Source organism: Thermobia domestica, chromosome 8, assembly GCF_964235325.1.
Source record: "Thermobia domestica chromosome 8, izTheDome1.hap1.1, whole genome shotgun sequence".
Taxonomy (NCBI): Eukaryota; Metazoa; Arthropoda; class Insecta; order Zygentoma; family Lepismatidae; genus Thermobia; species Thermobia domestica.
In genome coordinates this window covers 163,187,674-163,214,351 of record NC_137461.1, presented here as the reverse complement: position 1 = coordinate 163,214,351, position 26,678 = coordinate 163,187,674, and the positions used below count along the sequence as shown (strand labels likewise).

General features: G+C 36.3%; 2 protein-coding genes across 2 annotated transcripts in view; one reads left to right on the top strand and one right to left on the bottom strand.

Moving 5' to 3' along the window:
* Window positions 1-26,644, bottom strand: part of LOC145693331 (uncharacterized) — a 193,553-nt gene extending 166,909 nt beyond the window's left edge. The window contains exon 1 of the mRNA XM_081769223.1: window positions 23,943-26,644. Coding sequence (XP_081625349.1) covers window positions 23,943-24,096 — 154 coding nt within the window. The 5' untranslated portion in view covers window positions 24,097-26,644. The remainder of the gene's footprint in view (window positions 1-23,942) is intronic.
* LOC145693329 (protein 60A-like) overlaps window positions 1-26,678 on the top strand; it is a 484,174-nt gene that overhangs the window by 425,557 nt on the left and 31,939 nt on the right. The gene's annotated exons all lie outside the window — the stretch shown is intronic.

Below are 26,678 nucleotides of genomic sequence, written 5' to 3'. Positions count from 1 at the left end.
ACTGATAAAAAGTCTCAGGTTTTGTATTTTCTCCCCTTTTGCTTTGAGTCCTTTCCTCTCCTCCGTGTTTATTAAATAAAAATTAGTGTTAGTGTACGATGTTGCAGCTCTGATAATTAACCGTGTCCATGAAATGTTCAATAGCTTATGCATCTTTATGAGATTCTAGTAAGTGCAAGTGAAAAGTTGTTGTGACTTAAATATAAAATACCGGTAGTAAATCTACAATGAGTTAACCAGTGTATATGTTATCAAAAGTTGCATCCTCTCAGGTTCCAAGATGCTAAAACGCTACGACTGGACCGAGAGCGCGGAGAGTCTGAAGCTTTCTGTCAATAATCTATTTGCTTAGGTATAATGTGGATGTTGAAAAGAAATATAAATAAACAGAGAATGCGAAAGTAAAAGTAATGGAAATAAATAATATAAGTTACCTTCTCCAACGGTATAGATATAAAAATAATAAATATTGTAGAAATTGAATATGTGATTATGTGTTCTCCGCAGATTTTTAATTGGATATGATAAATTCACGACTAGCCTCCATAGTAGCTGTTTCCTTTTATTAATATTAAAATTAAGGAATCAGTAAATAGCCGCAAAATTGTAATAACAGAGCTTTTACTACATGTATAATGAAGAGATCAAATCGCTGCGCAAAAAAAAAAAAAAAAAAAAAACTTTTGTAATGCTTACAATAATCATTTAGAAAAATTTAGATAAAAGGTTTCATGTAACAAATTCAGTTTATACACCGATTTCTTCAAATGTTTTCTGATAGCTTAAAGAATGGTTGTTCAAAAACATGATTTTCTAACGAATAACTCGCACTCGGAGGAGCAAAGAAGAAGGGAGTGGGGTGAGATCATGTGATAAAATTTGTTTCTTTGAATTTGTCCTACTTGTCTGCAGGGCAATGTTAGTCTTCTAATAATTTAATATTACTTTTCTTAAATCTTAATTGGAAGATCAACAAGTGTAAATTTAATCACAACTAAATTTTATCACAATTTGAATTTTTAATAAATGCTAAACGACATAAAGTTGAAAGTTGTCTTTAGGATCTAGTAATGTTAAATGTGTTAATACAATGTATTTTATTGTTATTTAACTATTATACGTACTATACGTCTTAAGATGGTAGAAATTAGGCATAAAGTCTTTCAGTAAGTCATACTATAGTTTTAGAGTGTGAATATTGAAAGTATCTTAAAAAAAAAAGATATTTTTTTTTCTACTAAGGTCAAAGTGTTCAGTGCTGCATGCTCCTTTCAGATATTGAACTTACTCCGTATTTGATTTCCGGTATTTAAAAAAGTTAAATTTTAATAAGTGAAAGTTTAAATAGATTTTATTAAAATCTTGTTGTGGCTGTGTCTTAGTCAAAATAATAACCAGAGGACAAAGTTAATAGTGCAAGACCACAAGTCCCCACTGTGGTTCATTTGTTCGATGCTCGATAATGGTAGTTATTGGCTTTTGCTGTAAGTGCTTGAGACGCAGCACTCATTACCAACGGAAGTAGTACAAATTCATAGCCTTCAACTTAGTTTATTCGATTTTGAAATTATTACAAATTTTAAGGCTGTGTACATACAATATTCTTTATATTGGAGAGTGATTTTTTAAACGATTCCCTTATACTATATGGTGATTAGTTTATTCGATTTTGAAATTATTACAAATTTTAAGGCTGTGTACATACAATATTCTTTATAATGGAGAGTGATTTTTTAAACGATTCCCTTATACTATATGGTGATACAATTACTTTATACGAAAGCTAATATTAATTTGGATTAAAACCAACCTCTTTTGAAGTATGGTGCCATCGTGCAATGGGTCAATATCAGATCTTTATGTATAAAATGCAAAATCTTGAGTGACTGATTGAATGAATAACTGACCCTCGCACAAGCCAAACCGCTTAGGCTAGAAACTTGAAATTTGGTCAGTACATAGGGTTTGTGACGTAGGGTAGTACTAAACAAGGATTTCTGGAAATTCGGCGGGTATGTGGGAAAGGGGGGTGGGAAATATTGTAAAGATGGCCGTATCTCCTAATTCTTTAAGGTTAGAAACTTGACGAATTGTATTTGGACTTCTGATTTAAACAGTGACACGTGTTTCAGTTTTTTATTATATTTTACAAAAAATGGGAAGAAAAAAAAGAAAATGAAGAGAGGTGTGTGTTTGTAAGTATTATAGTAAAATATCGATATGTCGAAACATTGAAGGTTAAAAACATGGAATTTGGGATTTGGACTTCTCATTACAATAATTAGACACGTGCTTCGGGGTTTTTTGACATATTGCCTAGAAGAAAATAAAAGGATGGCAGGGGGAAAATGGGGTGGGAAATATTTTAATAAGATGGAAATTGCTTAACTTAGAAACTTGAAGGGACGTAGGATTCGTGACATAGAGTATCTCTAAGGAATGATTTATGGAAATTCGACGAGGAAGAGGGGAAAGTATTTTAATAAGATGGGCATATTTCCTAATCATTAGCATTCTTCGGAATACCCTTTTGGGCCATTAAGTTAGAAATTTTGAAGTTGGGTATTTGGAATTCTGATTTTAAATAATTTGACACGTGTTTCAGTGGTTTTTGATATCTTAGTAAAAATGGGAATTTAGAAAATTCTGTTTACTAGGGTGGAATTGTTGGTCAGACGCCGCGAAGTGGGTATGTGAAGCTACTATTATATATAGGGTGAGGCATTTAAAACTCTGGAAATATCTGAAAAACTAAGACAGAAAACGTTGAAATTTTGCACCATTCAAACATCGGCAGAGATGATTAATAAACTTTATAATAAACACAAATACAGAAAATTTATAATAAATACAAATACAGAAAGCTTATTACAAAATAATTACAAATATTATTTAGAAAGTAGTTAACAAGGAACCAGTACATGATAAGTCATCAAATATCCTTGAGTTCTTTCTTCTGGTCCTGCCTTAACCTAGATTTTTGGGTAATTTATATTCTGGCCACACTTTAATTTCTATGATGGCAACACTGAAAATTCTTCCGATTCATATTTCGGGTGTAGAATAACATTATCTATTATTGTGGTAAGTTACATTTCATTATCTCTTTCCACTTACGAGAAACAGGCAAAAGAAAATATGTTAGCTTTTGTATCATTTTTAGTAGTCTGCCCCCGTAATCACATCACACCTTGCAGTCTTATTTTGTCCTACAGAAGTGTAATTATTTAATATATTTTCCAGAGAATGAAATTACTAGCAACATAATGGCCATGCTCCAAGGCGAAGACATAAATTCTCTGTTTCCAAAAGTGGGACACAGAGCATTGTTCAGGAAACATTGGAATATGTGGAAGAAAGATATGCATCCACTAGTAGACTGTGATTCTGCGGTTAGTTGTATATTTTACTTATTCGTAGTTTTATCATTACTAACATATCTGAAGTGTATAAATGACAAAGCTTCTGAAGTATTTAAAGGTATCGTATAGTTATATTACACTTCCAAACGATGCTATGCATAAGTGTAAGAACAGGGTTCCTACTTCTCAGAGAGAACTGAGAGAAAATGTTGCAGGTCAGGGGAAAAGACTGGCAATCAGGGAAAGTCAGGGAAATTTTATAAAATATATTTTTCTAACATTAATTGTACACCAATTTCAGCTTAGCCAACCATTATAATACCTATTTGGTTTTTATTTCTATTTTCTATTTACACCTGAGCTATTGAGATGTTTTAGAGCAGAAAAGCTCACCACTGCTGGAACATATAATGTTAGTATGTTAAATTTAGAATGTGTTTTATACCTTTAATTACTTCTGATTTGAAATATAGTTAACTAATAACTCTGATTGCACAATACTATTCCATTTGTGATAAATTACCTAATACATATGTTCCAGTAGTGATGACCTGCGCACATAGGCTATTTTTGTCATAATAACTTTTACATAATGGCATTTTGGGATATTAAATTCCAACAAAGGTGTTTGTGACTAAATATAGGTTTAGAAATTATTATTGTAAACCTAATAAAATATAGTACCAGAGAGCAAGGAGCATACGTGCTACCCTAAAGATGTTCTAATTTCCCCGTTAATGATTGTTAGACGAGACATTCCCATTGGCGAATAACTGTTCCCTTTTAGTCGTAACAGCAGAAATCAAACAGGCTCCTTATATAAACAGTTAGTTTGAAACAGAGTTGCATAAAATTCAACTATGATACCTCCCGCTTCTCTGCCGATCACAGTATACAGTAAGCACAACAGAAAATAATAGCATAAATGACCACACGTCTTCCTTCTATTTGACATCCACGACAAACGGGATAAGTTGATATTAGAATACCTTGAGGTTTTTGGACTTATATTTAATATTGAATGTATTTAATGGCTTAAGATCTTAATTTTAAAAATGTAATAGAAAATGATGCATAAAAGAACATTTGTTAACAGAAGTAACCATACACTTTTCATTTGGTCTTGGAAATATATCAAGGTATTCTTGTCGTGTTATAACATCTACTTTCTGTTCTTCGCTATCAGTATTTCTCGCAGGATTGCTCATTGGAATAAATTTCATATCTATCTCATTTAGATTTTGGATGCATGCTTACTAACATCATTTATTAAATGTTTCTTATTGTCGAACTAGTAAATGTGGAAAGATATACAATATTCACTTAATGGCAGGCCTTTTGTTGTAAGCAAGAAAGAATCAAACATACTAGTATTCTGTATTTTAACGAAGTAGGCGTAATTTCTTCAGGCACGTTTCTTTAACTAGCTCAAGTACTGGCAGCGAAACACCGTAATGATAATATATCTTAATGTCTTTGTAAGTAATATTAATTTATATTGCAATTAGCTACTACAATAATGAAAATAATTACTTTTTTCTTTCCAGCTCCTTAAGGACTATGAGTACATGTACTCAGACAACACAATCAGCTTATTTGAAACTTTCCCAGTATTAAAATCAAAACTTTTTGACGTTGCCACGAAAAAGAAGAAACCACGAAACTCTGATGGTCGACTGTTTCATTTCCTACAGTATAAGAACGGTACGTAACTTTTCCCTGTGTAAAAGTATGTAACAAAGCAGAACCTTTAAACAGTGATCCCAAAAAAGGGTATTACTATGCTTTGACAATTAACGTAAGTGTGCATCCAGAGTAAATTGTTTCATTAATTCTATTGAAGTAAGTTCATGGAAATCCTGAAACGAATTGCTTAAGGAAAGAAAAGTTTCTACGCTAAAGATGGACTTTCTTTTTTACATATCATTTAGGAAAATATGAAAAAAGATTAGAAAAATATCTGTACTAACTAGAAAGCAAGTTCTATGGTTTAAACCAGGTTTCTAGGGTTGAAGTAAGTTTTTTTTTTATATATATAAAGAGAGTTTTTTTTTTTTTTGTCTGTCAGTCACAGCAAAAACTGTGAGAATTATTGACAAACGGCTTTCGGAAATCGATTCAGCATCCAAAGAATTGGTTGCATCTCCTTCAACAACCATTCACTTATACCGAAAATGGTGGAAATGGACCATTTTTGGTTTCAATACTAATGGTCATAACTCAAAAATGGTAATGCCTAGCGACAAACGGTTTCCGGAAATCGATTAACGATTTCAAGAAAATAAACCATCTCTACTCTTGCGTTTATACTAAATCCGAAAACTGTAGAAATTCACTACTACTTCCGGTTTCAACATTAATGGTCATAAATAAGAAATAGTCAGTGGTATCGACAAGCGGCTTTTGGGAATTGATTTAGCATCGCAAGATTAGATCCCATTTCCTTGAACCGGAAGTGGTAGAAATCTACTACCTCCTGTTTCAACAGTAAGGACTACAACCCAAAAACGGTAATAGGTAGCTCAAACAGTTTTCGCAAATTGATTCAGGGTTTTACTATTGCATTTGTATATTTGAAGTATACTGTACCTTTAAATTGTGGAATAATACTTACTTGTTTACATTATGTAATTTGTCACTTCTGTCTCTTCTTGAAAAATATGACAAGTGTTTTGTGTATATCTGGTTTTGCTGAGTAACCAATTGTGTATTAATGGTGTGTATAGGTTTCTTCATGGTACTTCAATTTCCTCTTACTCTCCTTCCAGCAAGTCTATTATTATCATTCATCTGTTCTTTTCACTCAACCTACAGTCACAACAGCAGGAAATTAAACTAGATCAAGGCATCTAGTTCCTGCATGAGAAACATATTTCTTCAATAGCTATTATGCTATCTTTATTTCTGTCGGCAGGGTAACTGTTCAATCCCTTGGTAAGATCTTCAGAAACAAGGTTTGTCTATAGATGTACCAAACAAATTATGGGACAATACCAGCAAAGATGGTTCAGAACGATACTTTCCAGCCCTACTTTGCCTCTGCAGGGCAGACCTTTTAGTCATTGGGGAACTCTTAACTGGATAAATACTTATATAGTTGTAGTTTCTTAAACAAAGTCCTAAGATTTTTTGTTTTAAAAATGTCTTTCCGGTTAAAAGCGCTTGAAATATTATGGAAATTGCAATAGTTTTTTTTTTTTTTCATTCAGTCAACATGTTCTGCTCACAACTTATTTTGGACTTTTTCATTCTAAATTGAAATATGGTATTACATTCTGGGGATCTACTGCACTGCTAAATTCCATATTCGTTTTACAAAAGAGAGCTTTAAGGTTTATGACCGGAAGTAAACTTCGACCTTCTTGTAAACCTCTATTTAAATTTCTGGAAATCTTACCTCTTCCATGTTTATATATATATGAACTTCTAAAATTTGTAAGAAAAGATATACAGATAGATACAAGCAGGTTCCGGTTGAACTATTCATATGCATAATACAAGACAAGCGTCTGACCTTCATGTAGAGTCCTCACGTTTAAAAGTACATAAGAATAGTACATTTCCTATGGCAGTGAATATTTATAACAAGCTTCCTTCCACTTTAAAAAACAAAATATCTGGTTTCAATAAAGCAGTCAAGTCCTACCTAGTCGAGCACTGTTTCTATTCTGTAAAAGAATATCTCGCCTGTAGTAAATAATGTTTAAAGTATATATATTTTGTATATCTATAATGTAAGGTTTTATTAACTGTTATGCTGTTTTATATCGATGTATGTAAATTAGGATAATGAAAAATTGTATCTTTTTTTTTTAACATAAATTCACATTATTTTAATATTGCATGTAGATTTAAACCTATACATATGTACACACTCAGTGTTCTTATGACGTGTCCAACTCATACGTTCACGCTGTGAACAATTTGTATGAAAAAGGATGAAAATAAAAAAAATGAAATCTTTGAGTTTTACGTCCCACGGTTATGCCGGTTAGGCTAAAGGAGACGGTGATGATGAGTAATGAATGAAATGGTGGAATGAAGAAAGTGGGAGGAAACGGGAGAACCCCGAGAAAACCCACGCACACGGTTTTTGTTCACCACAAAGTTCACTTGGCGGGGCCTGGATGAAAATAAATACAATACAATACAATACAATTATAATTAGTAGCAACTGAGAAAATTTCATTCGTGACACGGCAATAATAAAGCCGAGTTATGCAGAGAATTCGTACAGTTTCAGTAGCTGAATGTTACAGCGCTCACATTGGTGCGTGGAGTCACTAGTTTGATCCCACTCATGCTAAGTGAAACTTGTAGGGGACAAATACTGTGTGTGAAGGTTTTGTCATTGTCGTCATCAAAGAATATTATATTTCTGCAATGGAACTAAATCTTATTTGTAAGAAATTCATTTATAAATTTATTTACTAGTACTTTTCAACTTTATTCCAGATTCGGAAGAAGTATCAACATTAGCAGCTTTTCTACTCATACCCTATCTTATGAACGTAAATAGCGTTCATGTGAAAACTTCGCAGAAGATTTGGAGACCAACTAAGGCCGAAGTACAAGAGGGCTTCATCTCAAGAATACAAACGTGTACAGAACTAAAAGACAGCATAAGTGCAAGGCAAGCGAAGTTCAAAGATCTGCATTTAACAGTACAGCCATACGTCATGGTTGTAGGAAGAGAACTGAATGAAGTAAGTGGCTTTCACGTAATAGTCGATGATGTGGTATATACGTTACCAAATATAATAAGTGCCGTGGACTGCTGTTTTAAGATTATATGGTCCTTAAATGCTAGTTATTCGGTAGAATCTCATGATGTGTGGGCATTTCTTCAAAGATCATGTTACCATTTATCGTCAACTTACGACAAGGAATCAACAGCCATCAACACTCTCCTTAGTGACATTGGAGTAGCTTAATATACATGTTCTATATTCTGACTTTTATCTTTTACGAAACAACAATTCTTAAATAATTACCATCCAAGTATATTTAGTTTCATAGCTTTTGTAATAATATGTATAAAAGTGTAACTTGAATGTAACAGTCATTAATTGTTATAATAACTTTTCAATATGAACGGTAAGCAATATGTGATACTTCGTTGTCACTTATAATTGTCTTCTTATTTCTCCTAGCCCAGGGATGGAAAACATGCGACCTCCACCCCTGGGCTGAGAGAAATAAGAAGCTAATAAATTCAGTTCCTTTGAGTTTTCACTCCCCTTCAGCAACAAGGCTCTATGAGACGTGGACCTACAGCTTATCGTAGCATCCCGATGGAAATCGAACCCGGGTGTCCCGCGCCAAAGGCTCGTATACTATTTACTTAGCAAAGAGGAAGATCTCAAAGTGCGGCCTTCAGTGTCTGTTATGAAAAATACTAAATTACAGTATGGCGTCGAAAATTCGAACTATTTGGGGCCACAGGTAGTTCGGATTTTCGAAAATGACCAGAAGAAAGCCATTTAGGCTTAAATATACTGTACGGTATGCACTTTTATCGATACAGTGTTATACAGTACATACAGTAATTACAATACCGTACGTAAGACTATTTACATTTAATGTTTCTGAAGAACCTGCTCGTACACTAAATTACACTGTTCTTGTAACACTCTTAAAATTATCTTTTATAGGCCTAAGGGAAAATAAAAATATGTATGCCAAATAATTACATATGAATGAGCTTTTGTAAAGTCATTGACTTCAGACAAAGAAAACTCAATTAGTGTACTGTCACTAGCTTCTAGGGACCACGTTCTGATTTTTGACGTCCGGATTATCGACGTCCTACTATATATAAAAATATGAAATATATGAGAAATTTAATTTTGAAGTTAAATATATCAAATAGTTTCATACAGTTTCATGTACATTATTAATGTAATTGAGTTCCCTCCATGGCTAAGCGGGTGGCATATACGCCTTTTGAGTGGGAGACCCGAGTACGACTCCCGATGGGAGCTCATGTTGCTCGGATTCCAGGTTAAGCTGTAGGTCCGTGTCGCATGTAGTCTTGTTGCTGGTACCTCCAAATAAAATAAAATCAAGATCTATTCAAAATTATCATATGCGACATTTCAGGAAAATGGTGTTCTCAGTAAGGCTTTCAAAACAAATTCCCCAGCTCTTTTGAAATGTAATTTTGAAAATGAAGGGGAAACGTTGTACTTAAAAATAACATTATGTTAAAATGTGAAGTTCATAAAGACGAAACTGTCCATATTTTAAAAGTTAACATTTATCAGTTTTATGTGTGGGTAGTCACGGCAGAGACACGTCAGGAGATTTTTCTCGAGTGACTTTTCATTGAACGTGTTCAATAGTGCGTTTGAGAATTAATGTTCATTATTAGACAGTTGTTTTGTTTTACCTTTATATTCTTTAGGAAGACCTTCAAGTCTATATAAATGTTATGAATGTTATATTGATTTTTTTTATTATTAAGTTTTCATATTTGGTAAACATGTTAATTATGATCGTACTCCGGAATTTTAGGTGTAAGTAAATAACTGTTCCAACTCTTTGTAATCGCTTGAAATGATGACATGTCTAGTTTAACGTCCCACGTTTCTGCATTGATGCTAAGGGAGACGGTGATAATGAGCAATGAATGAAATGGTAAAATAAAGAAAATGAGAGGAAAGGGATAACCCTGAAAGAACTCACAAACTTGGTGTTTGTCCACCAGAAAGCTCACTTGGCGCGAGTATGGATCGAACCACGGACCTCACGCTCTACCACTTAGCCAATGCCACCCAATTTGTACTCGCATTAAAAAAAAAACTATGCTAAAGGAAAGTAACTAGTTCAGTGCTCTCCTATGCCATTGAGCGTGTTTTTATTCTTGAGTCTAGAACCAATACAGACCCTACTTGGTCCAGTGGCTAGAATCCTTACCCTCTGTGTGCGTGGTCCCTAATTCGATTACCGGTGGAGTACAGTTGAACGAAAAAGTAGTTCGGATTCATTTTAATCAATAAGTTCACGCCTCTTTTAGCCATCAAAGTACAAACGTAGGACGTCAAACTACAACCAATCTCGAATCAATGCGGCACAAAAAGAGAATAAGCTATAAGTGAGCATAGGTGGTCTGCAAAATTATTTACTTGCACTTACAAATTCGGCCTATATAAGATATATGTGTATGTTCAAATATTTTCTTTTTCTGTTAAAAGTTATAAGGGTACCAATGTAAATAATCAGGTACTTGTTTTGAAAGAGAGTATTGACTACCTAAAAATAACAAAGTAAGCTTTGAATTATCTGTATTTCTCTTACGAAGAGAGATTTGTTTTGTTGAATCTTATCTGTCATAAATGTGCTTTCCTTTGTTTTCTTTCTTCTCTACTTACTAGAATTCATGAAATAAAGTGTATTATGTAGCATAAATAATTGATTTTCTTTCAATAAGTAATACGTATTTCCCTCTTGCAATATCTGAGTGTCAGAAATTCCTAGAGTTAGCTACGGTTATGTTCCGTAAATATCAGGAAGAAATTTTTCTACTCTTTTGCGTTTTTGTCATTTTTTGAACTGAAAATAGAACCGTAATCTTGTTTATTTCAGTTCAAATTAAATGTTTTCATATTTTTATATATATATATATTTTGATTCCATATTTTATTTCATATTTGTTTTCATATTTCATTTCTTACGTCGTCTTACGTAAATGCGTATTGCTATTGACAGGAACTTCTGACAACACAGTGGCCCATCCAGAGCTTTTTTTTTTTTTTCACTTCTTTAGTTAGTGTTGCTAAGGTAGTTGGTATTTAAAACATCTCTGCTAGTTGATAACTGTTTATAAGGTAGTTGGTAAAATTATTATCTCTGCTACGATAATTCGTAAAATATTTTTCAGAACTATAACTCTTATCCGCACCATTCTTTTCGCAAAAAGACGCGTTTCTCGACATAAATCTCCTTAAGGAAACAATCAAAACTTGACTTCACAATAATTTATGTACCTATCTTCTGTCAACAGATTTATGCTAAGAAACGTGTCTTTTGGAGATTAGACTGGCGCGGACAAGAGCTATAGATCTGAAAAATATTTTGAGAATTATCTTAGTGGAGAGGATATTTTTACCAACTACCTTAGCAACAGTAACCAACATGCTCAGTTAAATCAGCCGAGTTAGAAGGTTATTTTTACCAACTACCTTGGTAACAGTAACCAACATGCTCAGTTAAATCAGCCGAGTTAGATAGTTATTTTTACCAACTACCTCGGTAACAGTAACCAACATGCTCAGTTAAATCAGCCGAGTTAGAAGGTTATTTTTACCAACTACCTTGGTAACAGTAACCAACATGCTCAGTTAAATCAGCCGAGTTAGAAGGTTATTTTTATCAACTACCTTGGCAACAGTAACCAACATACTCAGTTAAATCAGCCGAGCATAGACGGTTATTTTTACCAAGTACCTTGGCAAGAATAATAATACCCGGTTAAGGCAGCCGAGTACAGGGGGTTATTTTTACCAAGTACATTTGCTACATTAACGAATTTTGCTCGGTTATTTTTACCCTGTACTACTTGGTTGATTACCCCCTCGGTTGAATTAGCCAACTACTCGGTTAAATGCACGACAGTTAATTAACCGAGTAGCACTCGGTTGCAGTAACCGAGCTCTGGGCATGCTCTATATTGACAAAGCAACTTGGTTACTGGCAACCGAATTTTGGCTAATTTAACCCCAAAAATTTTCTCAGTGTAGGAATACTTTCTAAAACAGTACTAGTTTTTTTTTTTTTGCAGCTGTTTCAATTGAGTTGCATTTGCTAGAACTGTCGGTTAAAGGAAACAAAAGATCCTATACTCAAACACAAATCATCTCTCTATTAGCTCTAATGGAAAACGAAACGAATCGTCGTAAACATATTACGTTCTTGAAGAGGAAAACAGCAAAACATTGATTGCACAAACGTATAATGGTATCATTTGCTTGCAAATTTAAAACTTATAGAAGTTGATGGCTTGTTAGGTGAGGGGTTAGTGAACAGGATTTTTGTACTGGTGGTCCAGGGTTCGAATATCGTCCGTTCTTCTTACGTTTTGTTTCTTTAAGCTACACTGAGTTTGTTCATTCCAATTCTTTAAGCTTGAATTAAATCTAATACCAGTTAGTGAATTAAAAGTAGCTAACATTATTTTCAAATACGAGACGTTATTACATGCTTGTCACTAGCTCACAATACTCAACTTTGATATAAACTCTTGCAGCCTTCATTTAACTCATTTCTTGACGTGTTTTGTTACAAAACTCATGAATCGTGGCGAACAAAATTGCTTTACCAGATAATGGTGACTGCTTTGAAACCAAATGACAAGTATGAGAATTAAACGTATCATATCTGTAGTTTGGTGTGGAGACGAAACCAAATAGCGAACGAAAGGTTTAAGAACAACCACGTTATTAATATAAACTATGCCAAAGATTATTGACTTATATGATTAAAAAACATCGAAAGCAATTGTGAAAGAACGAAAAATACTAACTTAGAATTTTGTAACTGGAGGCAAGGAAATCTAATTTAAACATACTAAAACATACCATTTAGCGCATATAGAGCGTGGATCTGTGCTCAAGGCGCTAGCTAATAATCTGGAGGTTCTCAAGTCGGAATCATGTGTGAATATTTTGTTTAAATTTAGAATTTTTGGTGATCATTAGTCGGCGATGACACACGTTTAATTGTCTTAAGTTATTTGAATATTTTGATCTTTCAATATTTGAATGATCAAATCTTCAATAATAATAATAATAATAATAATAATAATAATAATAATAATAATAATAATAATAATAATAATAATAATAATAATAATAATAATAAAAATAATAATAGTTATTATTGTTATTATTATTATTATTATTATTATTATTATTATTATTATTATTATTATTATTATTATTATCAAAGTTATTCAATAACACGTTAATATCTTTAATTATTTCTCGATAACTATTCGAACTTAAGAGGTCCTCGAATCTAAGTCGCACCCCGATTTCGCTGGGCTAAATTAAAGAAAAATAGTAATATGTTATGGTTTTACTATTACTAAAGCACTCTTTGATATTGGTCATTTTCGATGATTTTATGTATCCCTCTCCCCTCTCCATGTTGGGGGCACAAAAATTATCCCAGGCCCGAATGTCATGTACGTTGAAAATTTGATCGAAATCTGTTGGATGGTTCAAGAGTTGTTCTATTTATTTTTATATATTAATCTCCCCTTCTCTTATCCTCTCCTATGTTATACCGTCAAAGTGAAAATATTAAAACAAAAGTTTCTAGGCCCGAACGTCGTCTATGTTGAAAATTAGATCGAGATCGGTCAGGAGGTTCAAGAGTTAAGTTTTATTCATTTTTATAGATATCTCCCCTCCCCTCCTCCTAACCTACGTTCTACCATCAAAGGGATATGATAAAAACCACCCCAGGTCCGAACCTCATCTATGTTGATAATTTGATTAAGATCAGTTCGGTGGTTTAAGCGTGATGAAGTCACCAAGACAGCATTTTTATTTTTATTTTTTTACATAGTCCCCCCTTCCCCTCCCCTACATTGTGCCGTCAAGGCAAAAAATGAAAACATCCCAGGTCCGAACCTTATCTATATTGAATGTTTGATTGATTGGGATCAGTCGGATTGTTCAAGAGTTATTAAGTTTTATTCATTTTCATATATTTACCCTCCCCTCCTCTTCCACAAGTTCTAATATCAAAATGAAATAACAAAAAGCTTCCCAGGTTCGAATTTCATCTATGTTCAAAATGTGATTGAGAACGGTCGGGTAGTTCAAGAGTTATTCACCGCCGAACATTGTCACTTTTATTTTTATGTTTATAGCTGTTATGTATCTTCCCCCTCCTCTCCATCCTCTACGTTATTCCTTCAAAGTGAAATGGTAAAATCCATCCCTCGCGTTAATCGATACGGGGACATATAGCCTCATTGCTGACGTCCCCATTAATCCCCCTACTCATACCCTTTAGTGTGTTTAAGTTAGTTTTTTTGTCTTCAGTTGCAAATTTCTAAGTTATTTCTCTTTGTTTCAAAATTCTCGCATTTCTTGTATGATAATACAAGTTAATAATCTTTGACTTGTTTTATATAAATAATCTGAGTTGTTCTTAAACCTTTGGTTTCCAATCTTGTTTTGTCTCTACACCAAACTACAGATATGACAAATTTAATTCTCATACTTTACATTTGATTTCAAAGCGGTCGCCATGAACTGCTTAAAAGCACTTTTTCCGTCACGAAACACCCAGCAGAGGGCGTACGATATCGTCTACAGCAATGAGAGGAAACTCCGCCTTGTTACGTGACGTCACATGAAGCACGTTCCGTTCAAACACCTAAGCAAAGCTATCATTTTGCTTCTGGTGTGAAAATGGCTCACTACGAAGCTTCTGTTAAAAGCAGCGTGATTGCTTTAATTGAGCATGCGGGCATGAACTATAGCGAGGCAGGCGCGAGATATGGCGTTAACCGTGCTGCAGCACGGAGGTGGTGGAGGAGATATGAGGAAACAGGAGATGTAAGACGTAAAAGAGGAAGTGGGCGACAAAGAGTTTCCTCTGCAGAAGAAGACCAGAATGTAATTGCCCAATGCCGTGATCACCCTTTCATGTCTGCCCGACAGTTACGAGAGGAAACCAATTTCCCAGACGATGTTACGACTGTCCGTCGTAGACTCAAATCCTTTGGTTTGAGATCATACAGGGCAGCTGTTAAGGAGCGACTAACAGAAGACCACATGGTTGACCGTCTGGCGTTTGCACAGTTAAATATTGCACGTGTGTGGGACGAGGTCGTTTTCACAGACGAAAAAATATTTTCCAGTGCAAACTTCGAGCCGAAGCGTGTTTACCGCCCCCCTGGAAAAAGGTATGCCTCTGAATACGTTTCCCGTTCTGGTCGAATGGGACATGTAACTGTCCACTGTTGGGCATGGATATGCAAGGCTGCAAATTTCGGAGGAATCTACATGATTCCTGGTCGCCTAAACGCCCACAAGTATGTGGAACATCTGGATGAAACGCTTCCGGAAATAAAAGCTCATGTAGGTGACGGCATATTATATTTGCAACAGGACAATAGCTCAATACATAATTCAAATGTGGTTCAGACATGGTTGCAGAGGCAACCTGATGTCGAAATAGTTGACTGGGTTCCTCATGGAGCAGATCTGAACCCTATTGAAAATATGTGGGCCTCTGTTGCAAGAACATTGCGGGAAACCTGGTCGAACAATCCTCCACGAACATCTAATGATCTTTGGGAGCGTGTTGAAGATGCGTGGTCGATCTGTTGCACCCAACGCTATATCTCTCGCCTGGTGGATTCAATGCCACGGCGTATGGCAGCTGTAATCGAGTCCCAAGGGGACTATACACACTATTAATAAATGCTCGCCCACAACACCATCAGCCCTCTCGAGGGCTACCTAATTCGACCCACTTATTAACACAATTTTATGAAATACATTACGCGGCACCAGTGAGTGTAAGTGTCTCAGTATGTTCTGCATTAATAAAGAGGCTAACGTGCGAGACTTGGTGGCCGAGTGGTATTATGCTTGCTTTGTAAACCAAAACCGCCTGTAACAGTGGTTCGAATCTAGTGAAGAAGACCCTTACTTTTTATCACCAGGGATATTTGCAATACGCCTTCTGCTATGTCCGCCTTCGTACGGTCTATTATATGACACATAATGTGGACCGCCATAAGTTTTTACTTAGTAAACAATTTATAAATATATGAACAAATACCTAGGTATATTAGAGTAACAATGGAATATAGTACTTTCGTCCGACTGACGTCGCTCTGCAAATGTTCATTGTATTACACCAGAAGATGAATTAAATAAAGACTGGAAAATTTGATATAAAAATTGATACGTAATAAGTTAAAGACAAAATATGTAATTATAATCTCATATTTGAAACTAATTTCGACTACAATTAATTCTCTACCTGCTTTCATAAATAATCCAAACCAAACTTCGAGGTTTGGAATGCACAAACTAAGTGTAGCTAAGAGAAAAAAGTAACAAGAAGAGCAGAGATTCGAACCCACGACCACCAGCGTAAGAATTCCTTTTACTAACCCTTCATCTATCAAACCATGACGTGAACATGACTTTTGTAAGTTATAAATTTGTATCCAAGTGTAACGTGAATAGAGACTAGAATGAAATTTTTTTATTGTTTATTAAAAACAATTGATTGAAAATATACCTAGAAAGAATTCACGGAAACAATCCTCTTAATTTCAACAAACATAGTGTAGTGAAAGGGAAAGCAAGAACTATTTCTGACAATAGAAAGGTAGACCTGTGACGAGATAAACAAGGACTTCCTGACTGACGTCACAGAGAATAACAATTTTGTGGTTAAGAAAGTCCAAGAATAGAGAACAGGAAGATAGAAGAGAAAAACAAACTCTGTATAAAAACACTAGTAAAAATTTACTAGGGGTTCAGTTCGTTCAGTTGGTCAGTAAATCGTTATCGGACGATACTATACGAGTCGCGGTATCCGTACGCTGTACACGCGTAGACTTTGTCCGTCTATCCTTTCAACTGTTGGATGTACTTGGAAACATGTAAGTTGGGATTGTTCTTTATTTGTTTCTTGTCATGCATAAAATTAATACCAGAGGTAACATAGATCCTAAACTAATTCCTCAAGCACCTTAGGCCCATGTGCCAGGACTGTAATTTTGATTCAACATTGTTCTCTAATTAATTTGCATATGAAATTAATCCAAGGTTTTGAATACTCATGTCCAAAACTATTTTGACTTAATGGTTCAAACTAATGTTATTTATTTTAGATAATGGACTGGAGTAAAAGATATAATTTCATTGTAAATGATTGTCAATGTTTAATGAGCTTGTTGGTCCAAGGTATTGTGCCGACATTCGCGTAGTGCCTTATGTAGAAATTGATTTAGTTGTGAGGGCCAACTAAGCTCATCCTTTCAATTCAGATTCATTATAAATAAATGATGGACTAGATTCCTAGTATCTTTATTTACCAGTAGTAAATAATGCAAATCCCCTCTCTCTCACGTGACATGGTAATTCACTTATTATAGTGATCTATTCACTAGTAGTGATCACATTTATATTTATATTCATGTAATAATATTTATATTTATGTAATAATATTTATATTTGTGTAATATGGCTCCCCGAACTTATAGAGGAATTATAAGGATTATGCTACGTTGGTTTTGATTTTATGCTATGCATGACCTTTGCTCCTAATCTTTAAGTGACATTGTATTTTTTCGCTGTTCTCTCTCAGTGCAACTTGCCATTTTTTTGTTCAGTTGTGTTTCTTAGTGTGTAATTGTGTTAACTATGGCTAATACGCGCTCTGGCAGTAGATCTAATAGTGCTAACCCCGTTTCGATGATTATCCCTTCTGTTTCTTTAGATGTGTTCTCTGATGGACCTTCCGAAAATGTAGATAGATTCTTAGCGAACTTTGAACGTTTAGCCGAGATTAACGGTTGGTCTTCAGATCGCATAAAGGCTATTTTTCCCACGTGTTTGAGTGGTCCTCCCTTATATTGGTACAAAACACAGGAAAATGTTTTACGTACAAAAGACTGGGCAGGATTAAAAGCGGCCTTTGAAGAACAGTTCGGTTCATCTCAGTTACCTTTAACGGCGTTGAATGCGTATAGATCGCGAGTGCAGGCCCCGGGAGAACTTTTAACACATTTCTTATTCGAAAAGAAATTTTTAGCGGATAAATACAATCCCAATCTATCGTTTAAAGATTTCGTAGCAGACGCGGTCATTGCTATGCTTCCATCGCATATGCACTATTTTTCACAAAAGACGTATCCTAATTTTGATGCTTTTGTGCAGGACGCGTTTACACGTCAAAAAGCAGACCTACTGCTTCACAAACGTCTTTGTGATCAAGAGACTGTAACTAGCGATCCCAGGCACCATGCAGTGGCATCGCCAGCAACAGCTCCCAAAATGCACTCGAACCCGGTAGCACAGGCAGATCCTTTTTCTGAGATATTGGAGAAACTCGAATCACTCCAACTACAGTTTAATCAAAAGGCATCCGTTTCGCATGTCCATTTTGCCGAAAAACCTTATCGCCCCCCCACCCCACGGGCACATTCACCTGCTAATGATGGTAATTATCAGCGGCAGCATCACCATCCTCAGGCACAACCGACATGTCAAAATTGTCCACCGTGCTCTCATGGATGGCAGCAAAAGGGACATAAGAAAGGGCAAGGTTCTGACAGAGGCTTGGAATCGAACCCAGTACGTAACACGAAGCAGAAGCCCAAGAACAAAAAGAAAAAACAGGCAAATAAACAGCCCCTTGGGAATAATCCCCAATCATATGTTGGTCAACTTCCCCCAGCATACCCTCCGTATGCAGCACCGTATCCATACTATGGATACCCTCCTCCTCCTCCATACCCATTCTACCAACCCACGCCGCATCCGGTAGCCCAACCACCCCCAACTTCTAGTGCCGTTACTGATCAAAAAAACTAGGTACGGTGCAGGAGCCCTCCGCTCCTGCAGTTTCGCCCGAGCCTACCCCTGTAGCGACAACGCTACATCATGCAACTTCGTCTATTACGCTACCACTACACCTCGATGGTCAACTAGCATATGTGGAAGGTCATTTAGGTGATGTAAAGAAGCGTTTTCTTCTGGACAGTGGCGCGGAAACGTCTATAATTCCGTGGTCCGCATTGCCAAAAAACGTGTCTGTTTTTCCGTTACAAACATCCATTTATGGTATCAGTGACAAACCAATGGTTCTGACCCATGCTACGTATATCAAAATTAAATTAGCTGGAAAATTCTTTACTGTGCTATTTCGGCTTATCCCCATTCCGAAATTCCCCATAATTTTGGCAAATAATTTCCTCAGAACACACCAGGCAGTAATTGAATACCAGACGAATACGCTTACATTACGTCATTTAGGTTACTTTCCTAACAAAGAACAGAAACTACCACAATGCATTAATAAGTTGCCGGAAGAAGTTGCAAAACAGGTGAAAACAAACAAACACTTAATTTTGGTTTGTAAACAAACTATCACGGTTCCTCCACGTTCAGTGACGTTTGTCCCACTTGAAATCCCGTTAGCTAGTAATTTCAATACTCTGCACATTCACACGCCGATAAACAGAAACCTTAAACGTTGTTTCATAGCACACACGGCAGCCAGCGTAGATAACATAGCGGTTCCAGTAGTAAATTTGGCTTCCAAGCCCAAACGGTTTCATAAAGGAACGCCTATAGCTATTGCGTCTGAGCTGACAGACATTCCAGAAACAGCGCGAGTGAATACCATTAGAAAGCTATTTACTCCTACTAGGCAGCAAGTGCAACAAAAAGTTAAACAGCGAAGGGAAACGATAGGATATCTCATTGACCAATCTAAATTTAACATAAACCAAGATCTCACGGCACAACAGCAAAAACAGATTAGAGATAGACTTATGAAATACGCAACTGTTTTCAAATGGTCAGACGTAGATTTTTCTCATATTGAAGCATATGAAGCATCATTAGACCTTCAATCTAGGGAATCGTTTCGCTCTCCGATGTTCACCATTCCGCACCGTCTTAGAGAACGTGCGCGGGAACAGATTCTTAAACTTTTAGAGATGGGAATTATTGAGCTTAGTGATTCTCCCACGAGAAATAACGTCTTAGTAATACCAAAACCTAACTCTAATGAACTGCGTATTTGCCTGGATCTCAGAAAATTGAACCTTCATTCCTTAACTATAAGAGATGCTCCAGCCAACATGGCGGACGTTATAGATAATTTGGCAGATGCTAAATTCTTTTGTACCTTAGATTTAACACCGTCATTCTACCAAATTCCATTAGATAAAAAGGATAGACCTTTTACGTCTTTTTCGGTCCCATCCCTAAATTTAACACACTCGATGTATCAGCTAACAGCCATGCCAATGGGTCACGTAAATAGCACAATTATGCTTCAACGTGTTTTACGGGACATTTTCGAAAATATAGACCCAAGTAGACTCACGGTGTACGTAGATGACATATATCTACACGCCCAAACTTTTGAAGAACTGCTTGAGACTTTGGATAAAGTACTTGCTACTGCCCAGCAGTATAACGTACTCTTTAATCTTAAAAAGTCCGTGTTTGGCGTTACTCGCTTAAAATGTCTCGGGTTCATTATTGAGAATGGTCTCATACAACCTGACCCTGCTAAAATAGAAGCAATTCTGAAAATTCCCAAACCAACGACGGTGAAACAATTGCGGTCATGGTTAGCTTCAGTTAACTTTTTTCGTGGATTTTTTGCAAATATTTCCCTTAATTTGGCACCCTTGTATGATGCTTTAAAAGGTGCACCGAAAAAGGTAATTTGGACACCGGAGCGTGACAAGGCTTTCGAAGAGATGCGTCAAGCATTGACGAGCCCACCCCTCCTCCAAATTTACTCTACTACTGACACCACCCATGCCTTAGTAGTGGATGCCTCAACCATTGGCGTTGGAACGTGCCTGTTACAAAAGCGTTCATCCGACACAGAATGGCATCCGGTGCAATATGCATCATCCCGTCACCCCCCACGGAAAACACCTCCGCCCGTCTATGAATTAGAACTGTATGCAGTCTATTTTGGCTTACGAAAATTTTATAAATATCTAATAGGTCAGGAGTTCATAATTTACACCGATTCGACGGCAGTCACGGCTCTAAAAAGTTCGGATCATCTGAGTGGCAAACTTCAGCGTTGGCGAGATTTCTTTAGCACATTCTCGTTTACAATCCAACATATAAAGGGCCAGAATAACACATTAAGCGACCTGCTTAGTCGGAACCCACTTCCGGTCACAGAGGACACCATTGAAGAGGCGGAAGAAACTCCCCACGAATTTCAATTGTTGGCACTTGATAAGCGTGTTGATGTTGGCGAACTACAGCGCCAAGATTCATTCTTTGGCAAAGTGATAAGAACACTACAGGCAGATGACACATCGCACAGACAGTATAATCAATGGAAAAAGGAATTCACGATTTCCAAAGGAATTCTTTATCGAAAAATCAAAGCTATCCCACAAGATAGACTTGTACTCTGTGTCCCTAACAAACTACGGGATTCTATTTTTGCTGAGTTGCACACGCACTCTTTGACCCACCCGGGCTTTACTAAGCTGTATCAATTGTTGAAGGCAAAATATTACTTCCCACAAATGAAGAAATGGCTGCATAGTAAACTGCGGAAATGCCATGAGTGTTCCTTATTCAAACGCTCTTATAACCCTTCTGTGGAGACTATACAACAATTGCCCCAGAGTACTATTTTACGATGTTTTTCCATTGATCTTGCTGGCCGTTTGATACCGTCTGAACCGGATAAGTATCAATACTTCTACCTCGCGACTGACCACGCCAGTGGTTACGTCATCACCGCACCTATTAAATCCCCAACATCAGAAGCATTTATTAACTTTTTCATGGATCACATCTTGATTCCCTTCTCGTGCCCATCTACCTTGTATTTAGATCGTCAAACCAGCCACACCTCCATAAAAACCAAGAAATTCTTAGAGAGTATGGGAGTAGAAGTAAAGTACGCCCTTCCCGCACACCATCAGACACTAGGTCACGCCGAAAGTCGAATTGGCGATATACAAAATGCGCTCCGCTTTCTCACGAAGGATCAACATTCACGCTGGCCTGAGTTCCTTCACATTGCTACGGCATCTGTGAATAAGACTCCGATTACAGAGCTTGGAGTGAGTCCATTCTCTATTTTGTATGGTATTCAACCTGTATTTGCCATAGATCGTGTATTGAATGCCCCGGAGGATAACCTCGACAATCATGAACCGCTCACACAAGCACGGGAAATGCGTGATTACGTTTTACATAGACGGAATCAGATTTTCGAGCGTCGCCAAGAAAAGTTACACTCGCGGAAAACGCCGACGGAATTCTTACCCGGTCAGCAGGTTGTCGTTGAAAGGCTATACACAAAACCTGGAGATTGTAAGAGCTTTCAACAACTCTATGACGGCCCTCACGAAATCCATAGTAAACTTGATGGTAACTCATACCTAGTTACTATCAATGACAAACAGGTTCCGATCACTAAAGCGCGCCTCAAACTCTACATTCCAGAAGACGGACCTACTCCAGAGTTTGTAACCAAATACAGGCAATATTTACAGCCAGATTAATGATGTACAAATGTGGAATATCATGTATATGAGTGTTTGGTATAATAACAACCTTCATGTTTGAACTCCCAATTCTATTTCACGTTCTCACAATCGGTTTCAGTTATTTTTTTTCTTTCCCAGTAGCTTTAGCAAGAAAAGTTTTTTTTTTTTAAAAAAAAAGTTATTCACTCACTTTCCCCCTCAGTTATTACAGTTACTGTAGGAGACTCAGACATGGATTCCAACTTTCACTACTGCTATTTCTAGCTTACAAAATATGTTATGCGCTCACGTCATATTACTTGGGAATGCACCTTCACTGGTTAGCAGGCTGCATAGCATTGTTTACGGCATACGCACGAATGTATACTCATTCGTTGCACAAGTCATCCTACACGTTTTTTTTTCTCGACCATCAGAAGTGTGTCTTCTCGACATAACTGAGGGAGGCATTACCCCCCGGAGCTCTGGAATGATCCCCCGGAAACGACTAACGTTATTAGCTTTGAATATTTAACGTTAAGCATTGTAGGCCCCGCACTATTTACGGGCGCCCCCCCCCCAACAATAAGTTTTCTTATAGAAACACTGACCATATGCGTTCTTTCTTTTAAATTACGGAAATAGTATGATATTAAATAGAGCAACACATATTGGGCTAGTACCCTAAAACACTCATATCATAATCTTGCCCCACTTGTACATACAACAAATCACTAGCCGACAAAATAATTTCGTGGACATTATGTTTTATACTTTTGACTCCCTATGCGGCCTACAATATCAAACTAATGGAAATAAATCCTGTGAACTACGGATTTTTATGGTCGGTCACAGAGGGGACTTAACCCGCGTTTCCCCCATTCGGAGATTCCCCCATTCTGAGCTTAAACTTCTTTTGCATTTGAAAAATAAGACTTGTTCATCTCTAAACACTGCAGTAACACGTATACATAAATGAGCATTGACATATTACTCATAGATTTCTGTGAAAATATATGTACTGATAATCTTCGTAAGCAGAAAATGCATTCAGTTGTAAAGATGAAGAAGTAGGAAGCAGCTTAGTACTGAATGCCTCGACATAGGCCGAAGTTAGGTAACGACACAATTGTGTAACACCCAAAGAAAACACGACATAGGTCGTGGTTAGGCCCAATAAACACCCTACCCTCCCTTCATTGTGGTATTCCACTTTCCTTTACAGCAACCCTTTTTGAATGCATTTCCTTCTATACCAACATCCCTAACCTGCGATATTAAATGCACATTTATTATAGCTCTCTCTTTCAGAAAAAAAAAATTATACGTAATTTACAGGTACTCACCAGTGCGGCTTAACAAACGCCTAATAACGAAAAACACACTCGCCGCGTATTTTTTTAACAGAACAACGATACGCACTACATACAATTCACACGCGTTATTGTAGACACATCCCAATTGAACACTATATTGCAACAAGGAAGTCTGTATGACCATGTTCCACGCTGGAAATTCCAAGGTCAAGATTTCCTACCCTCTACGATGTTACTAGCTTATCTCCCCAAGTACTGTGCATGATCGCTATTAATTGCACGCATTACTTCCTGGTTCACTGAGATGGCAACCCCCTGACGTCATTGGTAAAGCTATGTGCACCTGACCTAATTTCAGCGCTGACATGTATGAGGAAGTTACAAAATTATCTCCACCTGTAACAAGTTCTCTTCCCCCATATGGAAAATTGTTAATACTAGCTAGCTGTTTTCTACCCTCAAAAAGAAGCTTAGAAATAAACTATTATTTTCCCTGTGTATTTGGTATAAGTTTAGGCCTTTATATTTTAGGTAGAGTCATTCATTATATTTATATATATATATAAATAACAGGACGTCCCAGTACACGTCTCTATTCCGACCATATTTTCCTTACAGGACTCTCCTGTGGATTTTGTGGATACCAGTGGCGCAGGCAGCAAACCTCATTGACGCATCCACCTTTGTGATCCCTTGTGCCAGTTTAGGTTCGTTGGCATAAATAGCTTCATTAATTGCTTGCATTTGTATTTACAAATATGCCCGCCGACGGCCGCGCTCACGGTTCTATAAATCGAATATTACTTCCCAGTACAGGAATATACCACATAGCCGGCTGGATCCAATAGCAACAGACACCACGATGATGCTTTCGGATGTAATAGGTCCATCAGCAGAACACACGTCCCACAATACATCCCCTGACTCAATGAATGCTCCCTTGACCAGCCCATATTATCATCGTTCTACTTCACGAATATGATTACCTATGTAAATATGTTTTGGTGTTGGGTAAATAAAAAAAAAACGAAAAACTCTAGTCTGTCATGTTTGTTGGGTAAATAAAAAAAACGAAAAACTCTAGTCTGTCATGTTTTTCTTTTTCGTTCATTCATTGGTCTCTTGATTTCACCTTGCATTGTTATAACGCTTAACCTCTCATACTCCATAACTGCTAATCACCTTTTAACTATTTCTGTGATGGCGAATGTGCATTTGAGAGAATAGTAGACGCCTAGGGCATCTCACTTACTGGAGCAATGGTTGGTGCGAAAGAGAAACCAATATGGAATCAATTTCCAACAATATATATATTATATTATGTATACATATACTCTATGTATTATTAGTATTTGATTTCGTAGTTTTAAGTATTATTTTTTCACTTAGGTATCAATGTATATATGTTATGTTATTCTAAAATACACATGGAATACTGATGTTCACCTCTTGGTTCATAACAATTGTTATAATATCTATTTCAATTCCAACAAATTTCACGTTGACTAAAGTGTTTCCAAGCTTCTAATAATGTTTAGGATTAAGTGACGTTGTTGTTTCAATACCTCTAATGTTACATTTTAGACTAGGTGGTTGAATAATCTAACTCTTCCATACCATTTGTCTATTTTACGATTTACGTAATTTTGTGTTATGTAACTTGGTACCATTAATGACACACAGTCTTTCACTTCCATTCTTTCGTGTTCTCTGTCTGGCATCTTACCCATATGCTGTGACGATCACTCTTCACTTCTCTCTTGTTTTTAGTGCTTCCCTGGATCTGTGAGTGTTTACCAGTGTTTTAATATACAGGGTGTTCCGAAAAGACTAGCCTGAAATTAATTATTGGTGTCCATTTCAGGATCACTCAGTAGTATGTTTTTAAGTGGAGGAGTGTAACGTGAATAGAGACTAGAATGAAATTTTTTTATTGTTTATTAAAAACAATTGATTGAAAATATACCTAGAAAGAATTCACGGAAACAATCCTCTTAATTTCAACAAACATAGTGTAGTGAAAGGGAAAGCAAGAACTATTTCTGACAATAGAAAGGTAGACCTGTGACGAGATAAACAAGGACTTCCTGATTGACGTCACAGAGAATAACAATTTTGTGGTTAAGAAAGTCCAAGAATAGAGAACAGGAAGATAGAAGAGAAAAACAAACTCTGTATAAAAACACTAGTAAAAATTTACTAGGGGTTCAGTTCGTTCAGTTGGTCAGTAAATCGTTATCGGACGATACTATACGAGTCGCGGTATCCGTACGCTGTACACGCGTAGACTTTGTCCGTCTATCCTTTCAACTGTTGGATGTACTTGGAAACATGTAAGTTGGGATTGTTCTTTATTTGTTTCTTGTCATGCATAAAATTAATACCAGAGGTAACATAGATCCTAAACTAATTCCTCAAGCACCTTAGGCCCATGTGCCAGGACTGTAATTTTGATTCAACATTGTTCTCTAATTAATTTGCATATGAAATTAATCCAAGGTTTTGAATACTCATGTCCAAAACTATTTTGACTTAATGGTTCAAACTAATGTTATTTATTTTAGATAATGGACTGGAGTAAAAGATATAATTTCATTGTAAATGATTGTCAATGTTTAATGAGCTTGTTGGTCCAAGGTATTGTGCCGACATTCGCGTAGTGCCTTATGTAGAAATTGATTTAGTTGTGAGGGCCAACTAAGCTCATCCTTTCAATTCAGATTCATTATAAATAAATGATGGACTAGATTCCTAGTATCTTTATTT